Genomic DNA, 16,804 nt, shown 5'->3' with positions numbered 1-16,804 from the left:
TAGCTAGTTGCTATTGGTGGCTTTTTCCAAATTGGGTTTCCATGTTAAATCCTGGTGTCAAATGTGTTCATACTATTTTCTTTATGTGTTTGCAACTAAGTTAAAGTAATGGTAATCTCAGATAACATCTAATGGTTCTTAAGTTAATCTTTTATTGAGCTAATCCAATTATTATCGAGTTATAGCATTATGTGTGTTTATCGAGCTTTAGCAATATTCAGTTATTTGTTTGCATTTTGTACTGACATCAAAAGGGATCTGAGATTTATTTTAGTAGTAACCAATTCACCCCTCCCCTCTCACTTACTCCTCTTATATTTCCAACACCTTTGCCAAAATTGATTTCCTAGTAAGCTCTCTATTGCCATGTAAGAAAAGTAACCCCATAAGATATAATTAGGAACCATTTTAATGGCAGGCATCAATCCTAAAGATCTAGCCAAAAGAATAGACTACATTAAATTGCTCAGCCATTGTTCTTTCACTCTCACTAGAAGATATGCTTCAATATGCTTTTCAGGATCAAAAGCATTTCCATCCATTTCATTTCCTATACTCTTGAGGACTAACATTTTTAGATCCTTAAGTTCATGGAAATCCTTTGAGGTCTACATGAAAAATAAGTTTTCAATTAAGAGATATGAATGAAATTCTAGCTAGCCCACCAAAATCAAGTTAAAATAGTAGATCAAAGAATTAACTAATTAAATAGACAAGCCCGTTCTACTCCATTTTGATGAACACCTTATGCATATTACCATAAATCTCTGTTGTACTAGCTTGTTGTTCAATGCTTCTCTTTGCTCTTTGTACCATTTTTTTTGGATCATCTACATGAACAGGTCGAAATGAGACACTATAAATAGAACTACAAAAGACTTAACACAACAATGCCTCTTCATTATTTTCTTGAGAAAGGATCAATTCTTCATTACTTAATGCAAAGGGTTTGTTCACTCTAAAAATTTAACTTGTGTGGAAGTTAAAATCACCTAATGTTTCAATACTGCAAGACTTCTAGTGTGCATAGGAGATTGTGGCAAAACACCACTTGAAGGAGGAATACCAATCAACACACATAGAAACACCTAAAAGAAGGAATGTAAAGGCTAGCTAGGTCATTTGTAGTAGCAATAGTTAGGATTTTACTTACATAGAAAATACTGACATCAATTCTTAAGTCTTAAGAGAGGTATCAATAGAACCCACCATGAATCCTAGCAAAAGAATGTCATAATGGTAAGTTGATGGATTTTTTCAGATTGAATTCTTTCTGTTGGGCCATTTGGGATGTCATGCTATGATCAAAGAAACAAAGTCCTGCAATCATAATAGTAGGTATAAATGCTGCCAAAATGTACAAGGGGGGTACATCAAGCATATCCTATCAAAAGAAGGGTATTGATCCATCAACTCACTTACAAGAATCCATGATCCTCCTTGCGAAAACTTTGAATCCAATTACCTTACTAACTGTCCAATTAGATGAAGCTCTAGGATACCATGGCCTAGGACTAGAGAGTCTTCTAGGGATGCCTGAAGGTACTTTGTCTGATGCATAGTATGACATAGTTGTCCAAACTACAATCATCAATGGAACTCTGCAATCTGTTATAAAACCTCACAACCAACCTACTTACAACATCCAATATGTTTACTGACTCTGAAATAAGAGAAGTAGATGAAAATTGCAAATTACATAATTTGGTAGCTCCTCTTAGGAATATTGAACATGTAGGCAACAGAGATCATGTTCAATAAGGAAGAATACCTTCATAAAATTGTTTCTCCTCTTGGTCATTGTTCAAATTTGGCCTTTCATACCTCTACCTTAAATGTTGGATTTACTTGGAACATTGCTACTAAATTAGGGTTGTTAGGCATGTGCAAATTAAATCTTTAGATTCATTTAGGGGCTTCGCTTTTGGCCATGTTTTAGATTTGGATTGTCCATTTATTTTATGAAATGTACGTGCTTTCACAAGCTTAGCAAGCTCTCTATTCAAAGTGTGGTCCTCTACTATGAAATCTTCTCTCTCCTTGCTAATTAAAATGTCACCTCTGGCTTATGAATTGAATCTTTATCATTTTCAAATGTTAATGGAGTCATGGTAGACATGAGTCACTACAATGCCCCTGCTCAAGTATTGGCTTTCACTAGAACTATTGAACTGACATGTTGATTGAATAGTCACTACAATGCCCCTGCTGAAGTATTGGCTTCACTGGAACTATTGAACTGACATGTTGATTGAACTAGTCACATGGCTTTTAATGAATCAGTTGTGCTTTACAAGTTAGTTTGAGCTCGAGCCAACTATGTACATCATTCTTGTACAAATTAACATTCCTCATTCCTTTATACCTTAACATTCTCCAAGATTTAGGCTCAATGTCTATAAAATACATGCCTCGGTCACTATGAGGTAGTTCCCCCATTTGTTACTTGTGTCCAACAAAAATAGTGTACAGATTATGCACTTCCACTAGAACTGGACTCAAGCTATGTTGAACATAATTTTTGTAGACCCTCTCTACGATCTTTTCAATAGTGATCTTGTATCCTCCTCCAATTTTCCTTTTGTGAATTGTGCACCTTTGAACTTTATTAATAGAAATTCTCATTCAACATAACAAAAGGAGACATGGTAATGAAATTTCTCACATTTGGGGATGACTTATGAATACAAACTCAAGGGAAGAGTAATTATGATTGTTCAAGATGAGAAGGAACATGATTACAAATATATATGGTCTATACATTTTCCCCATATAGCGATGCAGAACAAATTCCAATGAGCATGGCTATATTCAATATAATCACTGAATATAATATTCAGTATTTGTGATTGTAGGTTATGGCAACCAAGGCACCTAAGTCATAAAATGTTCAATTGATGACTCGGCTCTTTTGTGAAGTACTATCATCAACTTAATAGCCTATTCAAACCATAATTGTTTATACTTCAACCACATGATCCAATAAATAGTCATAGAGAAACATTTATTTTTAATATTCATTGAATCTATTATTAAAGCTACTTCTAAATCTATTACAAACAAAGATACAGTTAAATATAAATATGGAAAGATCGAATTTAAAGGACTTTTAGAAGGGTGTAGAAATAACATTGGGCAATTATAGAAAACTAATGATATCCATGTCAACATGTTGATAAACATTTAAAATGGGGCTTTAGAAAGTTTCCAAAGACATTTGGTTTTCCTCCTTCGTGAAATTTGGTTGCACCATTTGAGTTAAATATGTTTGTTTCATTTTGTGTTGTGAGGTGCACAGTTTGTTATTAGTGTCGAACATACTTGTCTTCAGTTATTGTATAGAAAACAAGCAGCAATCCTTAAGACGTATTCTAGAGTCAGATCATAGTCATATTTCTTGTGTGATATGAATGAGAGCCTAAGATACATAATATGAACTATAGATGATAGCACTCACAAACCCTAATAAGAACATTAGTTTACAAATTTACAAAATGCCATGAAGCGGGCCAATCCTGACCTTGAAAAGAAGGAAATGGTGTTAACTGTAACATTCTTATATTTTCTTCATTGTGATGTTTTCTTTACATATATTCTTAGGCATTTACATAGAAAAAGTAAAGATGTTATCCTAAAACTTTCACGAAGATACCCAAAAGATAATTGGAATCCTCGCTGATGTGCCTCGATGGAGTGAATTTTTTATCCTATTTTTCCCCTATTTGGTTTTCTTGACTTTCTAATTGTTCAAATTTACATGTTCCTATTTTTCTTAATTTACTTTTAATGGATTTCTATTGTTCAAACTTTTCTTATTCCTATGTTCTCCTAACTTGCTTTTCTTGGGCATTTGATTTCTCCTAATTCTCTTTTCTTTTGTGCTTGATTGTTCAGATGTCTCACTGTTGTATCTTTCTCTCTATCCTCCATTCTTCTCTAACTGATTCTATAATTCATTTCTTCTTCATAACTTCTAAGTCACCATGAATGCTTTATTTGCGCATGCAAACTTCTCTATTCTCCTCCTTCAATCCCTTACACACTCATATGAAGTTTAGGGTTTTGTCCTCCTTAAGAAGACTAGGAGACTTAGGGTTAGATATGAATCTATTGCTGAGATTCATCCATATTGCCGCTTACACCTTCCCATTTTCTGATTAGTTGCATGCAATTGCATAGAGAATCCACATATAGATTCATCCTTATCTCCAAAAGATCGTAATATATCCTTAGGTCAACTGAAAAATGGTTTACATAGTTGTTTGTGCCATTACAAACAAATATGTCCAATCGATGTCACTCGGCATATGAAGTCTCTGATGCTCGGCATGCAATATATTTCTGCTCTGACTCAACACCTACACTGCTTGGCATCCACTGTTCACTCAGCTCTTGAATCACTCAGCATGGTCTAATATTTATATGTTGTAATTGGCATGCATTACTATTTGGCATGAACTGAGTAAATGGCTTGAGTGTGTTGACACTCACTTGTCAAAACCAATCTGAGATCAACAATTGTCCTTGTTTCTTGCAATGAAAATAGTAACCAATAAACTTAGGTTTAGAGTTTTTCATGCCATGTTTGCTTCGATAGATATTTATAGTATGACCAATTTTTCCATAGTGATAGCAAGATGGTTTGTCTTTGGGTTTTATATTTCTCATTTCTTCATTCATGGATGATACTTCTTTCTTAGCACATAAATGTCCTGACCCATTGGAACAACTTGATGACTTCATAATTTCTTTAAAATATTTTATTACTTTCTTTGATTTGTTGAATTGCTCCATAGATTCATTCTCATTATTCAATTCATTCGTCAATATCTCATTGTGAGATTTCAGGTTGGCAATATCCATATCTTTGTGATTTAGTATCTGATTTGTAGTCATTAGTCGATTCATCAAATCCATTTGTGTATTTGTGAGCTTCTACACATCTAATAACCTTTCTTCTAGTTTGGTCGCCATTACCCTCTTGTCATCTTCTTCCATTATTTTGTCTTCTTTAGCTTTCTTTTTGTGTTCAGTCACTTCACATAGTCTCACTAATTGGATTCCATGTTCTCTCTTCAGTGCTCTTATCTCTTCATTGAGGAGTTTGTTCTGTTCTAGTGGTTCAACAAATGCTTTGTCATTAGGATTGATTGGATCAAATAATCCTTTAGTTTCAACTTCTTCATAAGATAATTTCTTTATATATATGGAAATTTCCTTTCTCCTTTTTAGAGAATCCTTCAGATCTTGTCTTGCCTGTTCTAACTTCTATAGTGTGAGTTGGATGTTGATCACCTGATTGTCAATAGTCTTATCCAGTTTGAAAGCCTCCATCTTCCAATATCTAATCTCCAAGCCTTTAAACTTCCTTTAGAGAACCAATGCTCTGATACCAATTGTTGATTTATGGAGGAGTAAACTAGATACGGGGGGGGGTGAATCTGGATCTATAACAATTTATACATTTTCTCAAATTCATCCACATCCAATAATAACTTATGCATGTAATACAATAAATGTAAACTTATTGTAATATGTAAATCAATTCAATTTCATGCATGAAAGTAAAATCACATGACACAATATTTGTTACCCAGAAACCCTCCAAGGTGAAGGTAAAACTAGGGTGGGGATGACACCCACAAATCTTCACTACTGCAGTAATAAAATTAACCAATTAAGGTTATAATGTATGACCATAATATAGGATCTACTTTGTGAGGAATCTATCGTGTTAAAGACTTAAGAAACTGTTAGGTTTCACCTAGTTAGAGGATTTGACACTTACAATTAAGTAAGGAATCTATTAGGAGATTTACAAAGATCTGTTAAGACCACTCTATTAAGAGATTTACCCTTATTCAAGTCTGTTAAAACTGACTCAGTACTTGACTCTCAGTTTTCTTAGCAAGCTAATTTTGAGTCTTCTCCTTACTAATTGATCCTCTCCTCTGATCTAATACTCTCGTCTTTCCCTTCTACTTTCACTCCTTATGAATAAGTCACTTGTTCTATTAGATGATAATAGAACCCTTGAATGACTTTTGATCTCCTTCTTCGTTTTTCACATGCATGCATACAACCGCTTTCTCAACTCTCACATCCTCTAAATCTAGGTTAAGATCATCACTTTATAAAGAGTCCATGAAGAGTCTTCTAGATGTTTCCATGTTTTGCCTCTTCATCCTAATCGTTGAACATACACATGGGGATATGTGATCCATGCCATGGAAATGTTTTGTAACAACTTCAACAAGTATTAAATGTTTTATAACAACCTCTTTAAAACTAAAAATACCTTCCAAGTTGGCTTGATAATTGTTTTTCCTAAAACTCTATTTCATCCCTAACTTTTATATAAACTCTACATTGCTCGACCTCTACTATTACTAGGTGCTTGACATTGGTGTTGCTTGGCCTTTATTAACTTCCTGATGCTTGACATATAGTTTGTTCGACACATACTATATCACTCGATACTTATATATTTGGAATTATACTTCATCGCTAATAACTTGCTCGGTTATTAAAAGAGCTCAGTCCATATACCATACTTTACTTGGCTTCTATACAATTTCTCAGTACATACTAGCTTATGTGCATGAATTAGCCTATGTAGAGTAGCTTGGTCACAGTGATGACCATTTGACTCTGCCTTGTAAATGACTAAGTGATTGACACTAAAAGAAAATAGAGATTAGAGATGCCAACACATACACCTTATTTATTTTCCCTCTTCTCCATAAGAAGAGACTCTACACTTTCATGGAGGTCACAACTAACCCCATCACCCCACAAGGCCACTTCTTCCCTTTCCAAGGGTGAGTAATACCTTAACATCTATGAACAATCCCTTAACTAAAATTCAAGAAAAACAAGATTTAAAACAACATTTCCCAACCCTTTACAAGCACCCAAAACAACAACACATAAAATGAAAGAAATACTTAACAAGATCTTCCACATGCTAATCTATTGCAAAAATGAAGAACAACCTTGGCAAGAACCACCAACTTTACTCAAAATGTGATGGAATGAAAGGTTGAGAAGAGTCCTATCTTTTTGCTCCAATCTTCAAACCCTATTGTCTCTAAAACTAGAGAGTGGGTGAACAACCTCTAAGTCTTACCAAGATTCACTAAAAAGGTCCCCAACATCCCACCCAACTACTAACCATAAATGTGAAAATGACTACATGTCCTTGCCCTTCCATATTGTATCCTCTCATTAATGAGACTTTTTAACCAAGAGTTTGGAATAAGTAAAATGCAAATGGTCTTCTCCATTTTTGCCACTTTTGAAAAGTGGTACTTTTGGAGTGTCATAAATGTGATCTGGACATCCCTATGGCCATAATCTAACCCATAACTCATAGTACCCCCACATGGTTAGCTAATTTTTACTTAATTGGAACCTTAGGGTCACTTTTAGGTCCTCTAAAGTCCACTTAAAGTTTATCTATGATTTTGTGTTGATGGTACCACACTTAAGTACTTCTAAACAAGTGGGTTTACCTAAGCATCCTACTAGGTCTACTCTAGGTTGTGGTAACTCTTGTCAACCCTAGTAGACATGTCACTAACACATACACAATGCAAGTGTCAAACGACACTACAAAATACACTTCGCAATTATATGTGGCATGTCCAGTCACATATTACAATCTAATCTAATAACATTCATTCCAATTACATTTACAAACAAAATAGAAGACACCAAGGTTTTAATCTCCTTATAAGATTAAACCTTGGCTTCACAATTTTCACATAGGTCTAACCTTGGTTCTCTGATTGAATTCCATGGTCAATTGTCAGCACACTAAATCCAAGTATCAATAGTCCAAGGAAATTTTATATATAAATTCAATTTTACAATATTTAAATTGAAACATTGGCATTCATAATTCATAATCAAATAACTCTTCCATTTCTAAGGCAATGTTCATAATCTAATTCTCATCTAAAACACTTCCAAAATTTGAACATCACATAATACTTATTGATATCAATATTTGACTTTAAGACATAATTCACATGACATCCTGATTCTAATCACAATTCAATTATCACTATCAATATAAAATTGCAATTTTAAAACATAATTTATATGTCAATTCTCATCCATCCATAATTAAACTTTAAAGTGTATGCGAGAATCCAATCATCATATACTATCTAACAAACCTCAATTTCTACTTTGACACATAATTCACCTATTGATTCTTATTAATCTCTAATTCAATTTCCCTCATTAGATAATCATCCAAATATATAAAGAATATATATATATATATAGTACATAAAAGTAGCCTAAATCAAACATTTAGCTTCTAATTAACATTCTCACTTAGACGAGCAATGGTTACCACAATATAAGAATTAACATATTTCAATATAACACCCCTTTGGAACTATGTGTACCATAATTATCATTCAATACCTACCATCAAGTTTTTCTAGTAGAACTTCTTACCTTAATACAAATTCCATCCCCAATTTGTAACAATTTCCATGAGGTTACGTACTAAGCTATACTACAATAATAAGCATTCAATTTAAGTATCTATAAATGAAAAATGAGGTACCATGGTTTCATCATCATCAATTCATGAATTAACTTATAACGATCATATCAATACATTATAAACTTAAAACCTAGTCTCATAATTTGTCAACACTCGATATCTTATAGGGGTTTAATAACAGGATACTTGAAATACTAGAATGCCACAATTAAATATAAGGATGCTCAAAACCCTTTTAGCTACTATTTTAAAATGTATTATCATGGAGTTGCTAAAACAAGGAAAATATAAGTGTTAGTACAATTTTATTAAATTTGACAAGGAACTATAATATGTACCCATTTTAACACTTCATTTCACTCTTCTACTCCACTCTAATCTCCTCTAGGAAAACATATTTGAAAATTTAAGACTTGCTCTAAGTGTTCAAGAGGAGGGGTCTCACATAATCAATGATTTTATTATATGTTCGAAAGAAATATATCTAAATGTTTAGTTCAAACTTTTTAATAGGATTCAAATTTTACTTAAGGTTTATGTTTGTTATTTTTATACATGTAAATTTTGCATATCATTTAAGTTATTTGACTTTATTTTCTAGATGGAAAATGTTTCAATTGATTGATAAAATTGTAGATGATATTAGTCCATGGTTCAGTTTTGAATTTCCATCATTTTCATTATACTACTTATTTTTGTAACTAGTGAATAGTTTCTTTTAACAATTTAATTTATTTAATGATCCTAATTATGTCACAAAATTATTATTTTTTAATACTATACAATCAACCAAATTCCAACAATAACATTAGTCAACAATCTTATTATAGTAATAAAATTGTTTTACTCTTAAACAATAATTTTTCTTTCACTAAAGCAAGTTATCCTTTAGTGAGTCTTTCAACTTTACCAATAGACCAAGGGCCTTTTGACTTAATACTTTATTTGAAAAAAATGTATTAATTTTTAGGTCGAAGAAATATTATTGTTTAAGACTCATTGATAGAAATCATAAAATAATTTATTTAAATTTAGATTTTTAAGAAAACAAAATCTTTGCAAATAAATTATTAAAACTAAAATTCAATAAGAAAAGTTTATATATCATACCACAATTCAAATAAAATAATAATATATTTTTAAAATATATTCAATAAGTTAAATAAAATAATAATTTATTTTTAAATTTGAATCAAAGTAACTTAAAAAAATTATTGGAAATACCATTTTTGTGTTAAAAAATAAATTAAATAAAAGACAAAAATATTATGAGTGAAAATTAATATAAACAATAAATTATTTTACTCTTAAAAAAATATTATACTCTAGTACTTTTAATCTTTGAATTCTTACATTACCAAGAATTCCAGTGACCGACTGAAAAGGCGCGAGACTGATAGTTCATCAGCAGCAATGCAGTGTGAACGAACTGTGCATGGCAATGGGGTGGGGGAATTCGTCGGCTGAATAGCGGTGGAGCGGTGACTGGGATTTTCTATAAATCCGGCGAAATTTTATTATGATTCTGGTTTGGAGTGGGAGAAGCGGCGGCCATTGGTGAAGAATGGCGGGAGACTGAGACTGCGAGCACATTTTGTTCAGTTGGGGAGGTTCCAGTGTGGAAGCGACAGTTCGACTATGCGCCGCCATTAACGACATGCTGGAACATCCCCAACTAACCAAATTGTGGTCCCAGAAAAACAAGGGCAGATTGTTTCTTGTACAGCAGGAGCTCCTTTCAACGATTATATCCGTCATTATTTCTCAATGTACAAACTCTCTCTGTGAGTTCTTCCTCACATTCTCTCACCCATTATTTGATTTCGCTTCACATGCATTTCACCCAGGCTGAACTCATAGGTATGTGCGAATCTGTTGCCCATATTTGTTTCTGTCTTCCTTGTGGCATGTTTTTGGTTTCAAATGAGCTCTTTCCAGCCTCAGCTGAAATTAGGTTATTGTTCAAATTTGGCCTCTCATACCTCTGCCTTAAACGTTGGATTCACTTGCAACATCGTTACTGAATTAGGGCTGTAAGGTATGTGCAGATAAATCTATAGATTCATTTAGGGGCTTAACAAGCTCTCTATTCAAAGTGTGGTCCTCTGCTATGAAATCTTCACCATATCACCTTTTTGCTCTTACATAGTTAGCTCGGTTTAGTAAATTTTAAATTTTCTAGCCCCAGTGTTATTTCTCCTTCGGTTTAACCAGATTTTAGAAGATGAATCTTCTTTTAGTTGTCAAAAATTGCATTTTCATGAGAATTATTTCTTCTTTCTGTACTTTGTTACTCTGTTTATCTCTCGCCTGCCAGTGTTGAATATAACATCGCCCTGTTTCAAAAAACCTGTTTTGTCTCTGGAAATTCCAATGGCTATTGCTACTCTGTCTATAAATGTGGTGTCTAAAATTCAACCTTAGTTGAATGCAAGGAAGAGTCACTTTCGCGTCACAGGATTACCATCACATCTACCTGCACAGAGACTATCAGTTAGAAATACCATTACAGGTTTATGTGTCCTTTGAGGTAGTAATTCGCAAACAACTTAGTTTGGCCAGGAGATCAATGGGGCATTTCAAGTGTCTTTTGGTAGTTCAAGGATGAGAAAGAAGAAAAGTGCTATAGGGAGGTTTGTGCATGTTCAGCCACCGCTATTCAAGGTTTGCTATTCTTGGACCAGCAGGAGGGATTGGTCAACCTCTCTCCTCGATGATTAAAATGTCACCTCTGGCTTCTGAATTGAATCTTTATGATTTGCAAATTTCAAGGGAGTCGTGGCAGACCTTAGTCACTGCAATACCCCTGCTCAAGTATTGGCTTTCACTGGAACTGTTGAACTGACATGTTGATTGAACTGGTAACATGGCTTTTGATGAATCAGTTGTGCTTTACAAGTTAGTTTGAGCTCGGGCCAACTATGTACATCATTCATGTACAAATTAACATTCCTCATTCCTTTATACCTTAACATTCTCCAAGATCTGGGCTCAATGTCTATAAAATACATGCCTCGGTCACTATGAGGTAGTTCCCCCATTTGTTACTTGTGTCCAACAAAAACAGTGTACAGATTATGCACTTCCACTAGAACTGGACTCGGGCTATGTTGAACATAATTTTCGTAGACCCTCTCTACGATCTTTTCAGGAGTGATCTTGCATCCTCCTTCAATTTTCTTTTTGTGAATTGTGCACCTTTGAACTTTATTAATAGAAATTCTAATTCAACATAACAAAAGGAGACGTGGTAATGAAATTTCTCAAATTTGGGGATGACTTATGAATAAAAACTGAAGGGAAGAGTAATTATGACTGTTCGAGATGAGAAGGAACATGATTGCAAATACAGATGGTCTATACATTTTCCCCATACAGTGATGCAGGACAAATTCCAATGAGCATGGCTATATTCAATATAATTATTGAATATAATATTCAGTATTTGTGATTGCAGGTTATGGCAACCAAGACACCTGAGTCATAAAATGTTCAATTGATGACTCGGGTCTTCTGCAAAGTACTGTCATCAATTTAATAGCCTATTCAAACCATAATTGTTTATACTTCAACCACATGATTCAATAAATAGTCATAGAGAAACATTTATTTTTAATATTCACTGAATCTGTTATTAAAGCTATTTCTAAATCTATTAAGAACAAAGATACAGTTAAATATAAATATGGAAAGATCGAATTTAAAGGACTTTTGAAAGGGTGTAGAAATAAAGTTGGGCAGTTACAGAAAACTGATGATATCCATGTCAACATGTTGATAAACATTTAACGAAGGCTTTATAAAGTTTCCAAAGATGTTTGGGTTTCCTCCTTCGTGAAATTTGGTTGCACCATTTGAATTAAATATGTTCATTTCATTTTGTGCTGTGAGGTGCACAGTTTGTTATTACTGTCGAACATACTTGTCTTCAGTTAATGTATAGAAAACAAGCAGCAATCCTTAGGACGTATCCTAGAGTCAGATCACAATAGGATTTCCTGTGTGATATGAATGCGAGCCTAAGATACATAATACGAACTTCAGATGATAGCAACCACAAACCCTAATAAGAACATTAGTTTGCAGATTTACAAAATGCTATGAAGCGGCCAAATCCTGATCCTGAAAGGAAGGAAATGGCGTTAACTGTAACTCTCTTATATTTTCTTCATGGTGATGTTTTCTTTACATAGATTCTTAGGCATTTATATTTAAAAAGTACCGATGTTATCCTACAGCTTTCACGAAGATACCCAGAAGATAATTGCAGCCCTCACTGACGTGCCTCGATGGAGTGAATTTCTGATTCTATTTTCCCCCAATTTGGTTTTCTTGACTTTCTAATTGTTCAGATTTACATGTTCCCGTTTTTCTTAATTTATTTTTCATGGGTTTCTGATTGTTCGGACTTTTCTTATTCCTATGACTAACTTGCTTTTCTTGGGCATTTGATTTCTCCTAATTTGCTTTTCTCGGGTGCTTGATTGTTCAGATTTTGTACGTTCTGTAATTGAACCTGGTCTTACCCAGGTTCCTATAGGGTCCTTCATAATATTTTAATTGAATCTCCTCCAATCGAATTCACGTTTTTCCACCTGAAGCATTTTTTCTATCTTCAAAAATCAGTCGCACCTATTATAGCCATGCATGGGGGACCTCATCCAAAAGAGTAAGTTGTCCTTAATGCATATACAAGAAACATAAATCCATATACAACTTAAGCTTTTGTAAATTCTATACAGAAACCAGTTACTGGAGCAGGGCCATTCAATTCAATCTACGGTGAGGCAGTTCTCAGTGGCTCGAGGGCAAGAGCAATTTGGGCGTCCATTTGTCTATCCTGTACCACTTATAGCAGAACTCATGTCCACACCTACAAGGCACTACACATTCTTGTCACTCTGATACATAAACAAGCATATGTACGGGTACCCAAGTAGTAAATAAAATCTAAAATTGGTTCTGAAAAAGTTGTAACAAAACAACTTGTGAATTGGTGCTTAGGAGTCAAATAGAAACAATGGAGGCAAAAAGCTCGAACTTAAGTCATTAATCAAGTTCCATTATTCTTTGAAGTAAGAATTTTCAATGCATAAATTCTTTTAAAACAATATATTTTAGATGGTTGTTATACGACTCTAACCCTGAGCTATTGGCCATCCTCTTACATTCAACTTGATGGAACTGTAATAGGCTGAGCAGTAACAAGAATTGAGGAGATGCTATAGCTTTTACCTTGCAGTGATCTTCCATATTTAGAATAACCATGAATGTGGAAAGCACCCTATTGAGGGTTGTTGAGTTCTGAATAGCTCATAAGTCACAACGTTCTGAAAAGACCTTCATTTTTGTATATCTGAATTATTGTCTCCTGTGAATGAGAGCTTCTTCCTGCACATCGGGCCTCTTTGAATTTGCAGTGTCTCCTTTATACAGGCACGATATTTCATTTGAAATGTGTTCAAACTCTGAGCTCTGTAATATGTTCTCATTGTATAATTTTGTATAGGCAAGGCTTTTCTGTATCTACTGGTAAATATCCGTACCATCCTTGGTATTGATTTTGAGACCATATCCTTTATTTGTCTGCCTGTACTGTATTGAGTTGAGACTCTCTTTCTCATGACCTTTGAATATCTCATGCTGAAGCAATTACTATATGATGTAAGCTGAAATTTGGATATTAGTAAAATGAATGTAGTTGTAGTTTCTGAAATTTGCAATCACATAGATGTTCTTTTGCTGTTATTGGTCTTTGATTGTAATTTAATCAAAGATGTACATATGTTACACTATTTATGGTGACTATGTGCCATATTCTGTTGTCCAGAGATTTGCAGCAACGTTAACAGTACAGAAGATTTCCTCCACCAGCATTAACAGCACATAGGACATCGTTGGACTAGAATCCAATTTCTATTTACCAAAAGGTACATATGCTTTATATCTACTTGCAGTCTGCATTATAATTAGACTACAATTATCTGAAGGATTATATATACTTGTGGTGTGTAATAATTAGACTTCAGTTGTCTCTTGGTTTATAGGGAAGCTACATGTTGAATACTTAATCACAGGTTGACAACCCGATGATTGAATTTGCTACATAACAGACAATAGCTACCTGGCAAATGGTTTTTTGTTTTAAAATCATGAGTTAGAATCATTACTACAATTAGAGTTGCATATTCAACATTATACTAAAATCTCTGTGGTTTTTGTGTGCTTGTACCCTTTATGAAAATGACTATGTTGTGGTTATTTCAAGTCACTTACTGTTTCATGCTCTTTAAATTGATATTGATTGGAATCCTGACAGGTTATGCATATTGCTGCAGCAGTTGAAATGAATTCAAAATTCATACCAAATTTGAAGCAACTACATGCTGCACTGGATGTAAAGGTACAAAGTCTGGCTAGTCAAGAGATAGTTTTGCAGTTACATTTATATACTTTTTGGTCCAGATAGATTTGTTTGAATTGGTCTTTACTTTTGATTTCTATAGAAATTTAGCTGGTTTTCTATTTTGGAAATTATGGATTTTCAATTATTCGACCTCTTGGACAAATCAATTTCACATACTGTTATTCACTTTCCAGTTTTTGTCGGTATTAGATGCACAACATTTTGTTCAGGTTGGTAATTTTCCTTTTATCTACATTGGTAGGTATGCAAATTTTTTAATACCTGGATTTCTCTCTAACCACATTTACATAGAATTAGTTGTCATAGAAATGCGTCCTTTGATCACTCAATCTCCATTTACTTGCTTTCTCTTCTCCATTGCATCCTCTTGGTTGTTCATCTTTAACTTGGGGTTCCCGTAGCTATTGATATCTCTGATTGAATTGTTTGTTTTACATTGACTGTATTGATTGTCTGTGTTTGTTGTTCTGACTCAGATTATTGTATTGCAAACAGTCAATGCAATAAACAGTTTGCAAAATTTTTATGTCACATGTACTGTAATTTTGACATGTTGAAAACAGGTTGGTGAATTTAAAGATATTGTGAAGATTGGGCGTACACATACTCAAGATGCAACACCTCTAACACTTGGACAAGAATTTAGTGGCTATGCTACACAGGTGTCATTCTGAAACCTTTCTACTAGTTTCTGTATAATATCTTCAGTTTACTTATTTCTAGAATTCCTTTTGTAAAATTCCTCTTGTGAATGTCCTTGAGACCTAGACTTTATGGTAATGGGTTGGAGGTATAAATCAAACACAACATTTTCTCTGAGGGAAGTATGATGAAAACATTTGTTGATATTTAAGCAGAAGCCTTAGTTTTTGAGTTTTGATTATGTCATAAATATACAGGTGAAATATGGCATTCAACGTGTCACGAACACATTACCTCCCATGTATCAGGTATAATGATCACAATTTTTACAATGTCTGTGACACATTCATATAATTTTTTTGACTAATCATACTTGCTATGACAGCTTGTGCAAGGAGGGATGGCAGTTGGAACTGGTCTCAACACAAAAAAGGGGGAAGATTTTTTATTGTTGGAGTAAGCAGGCCTTCTTCTGGACTTTCTCAAAAGTAATTTATTGTTCAACTATTATAAGGAAAACATAATACTTGAATAGATACGTTATTCAAGATCTCGTCACCTTTTTAATAATTTCTTAGGGATTACCTATTGTTATATCTCAAGTTTTCTCATCCCATCAATTGAATTTTCTGTGATGTTTTGAGAACTATGAACTGTACATGCTTAGTTTTTAAGTTTGGTAGATGCCTTATTACAATGAAGAGTTTCTATAAATCATTTCTTCTCCGCTATTTGCTGCAGCTGTATCTCTAGTCCCCATTCTAGCTAGCAAATTTCACTGATAGGCAACAATGTTCTCTCACTAGTAGCATGGTATACATGTCTAGTACATTAAAAATGTAAACATTTCTTCTTGTACTTCATCATTAGTACATGTCTAACTCAATAACTACTTGGTGAGGATAGTGCAATTAGGTTGGTTAAGATGAAAATTTAGAGAGAAAAGATATTGCCACAAGTTAAGCTTCTTAAAAGAAAATAGAGTTAAAAAAATATACTGTTCTGTGAAAACTGGAGTCATCATGAAGGTCATGAGTTAAGACTTGGCTGAGCCAAATCATTACTAAATTGATTGAAAAAGTTAAAGACTGTTAGTAAAGTGTTTGACAAGATGGAAGGGGTGCTCTGAAGCATCCTCAAAGACTCAATGGGTATTTTTGATTTCATGATTACTTTGACTCTCAAGAAATGTTTCAGATGTTTGAGATTCA

The 16,804-nt window shown here is 33.7% G+C and overlaps 1 protein-coding gene and 1 pseudogene across 1 annotated transcript; one reads left to right on the top strand and one right to left on the bottom strand.

Annotated features, from left to right (window-relative positions):
• Window positions 1–299: 299 nt before the first annotated feature.
• On the bottom strand, window positions 300–10,282 carry LOC149529445 (boron transporter 4-like; annotated as a pseudogene).
• LOC149529444 (fumarate hydratase 1, mitochondrial-like) lies at window positions 10,137–16,192 on the top strand. Its single transcript, XM_089810745.1, has 6 exons — window positions 10,137–10,308; window positions 14,355–14,454; window positions 14,844–14,927; window positions 15,515–15,613; window positions 15,851–15,901; window positions 15,979–16,192. The coding sequence occupies exons 3-6, from the start codon at window positions 14,847–14,849 to the stop codon at window positions 16,051–16,053; spliced, it is 306 nt and encodes a 101-aa protein (XP_089666871.1). The 5' UTR covers window positions 10,137–10,308; window positions 14,355–14,454; window positions 14,844–14,846; the 3' UTR covers window positions 16,054–16,192.
• Window positions 16,193–16,804: the final 612 nt, after the last annotated feature.

The sequence above is a fragment of the Cupressus sempervirens genome, chromosome 11 (assembly GCF_028749045.1).
Source record: "Cupressus sempervirens isolate cs-2001-9-10 chromosome 11, ASM2874904v1, whole genome shotgun sequence".
NCBI lineage: Eukaryota > Viridiplantae > Streptophyta > Pinopsida > Cupressales > Cupressaceae > Cupressus > Cupressus sempervirens.
The sequence above is the reverse complement of the archived record's forward strand: the minus strand, read 5'-3'. Positions and strand labels throughout refer to the sequence as shown.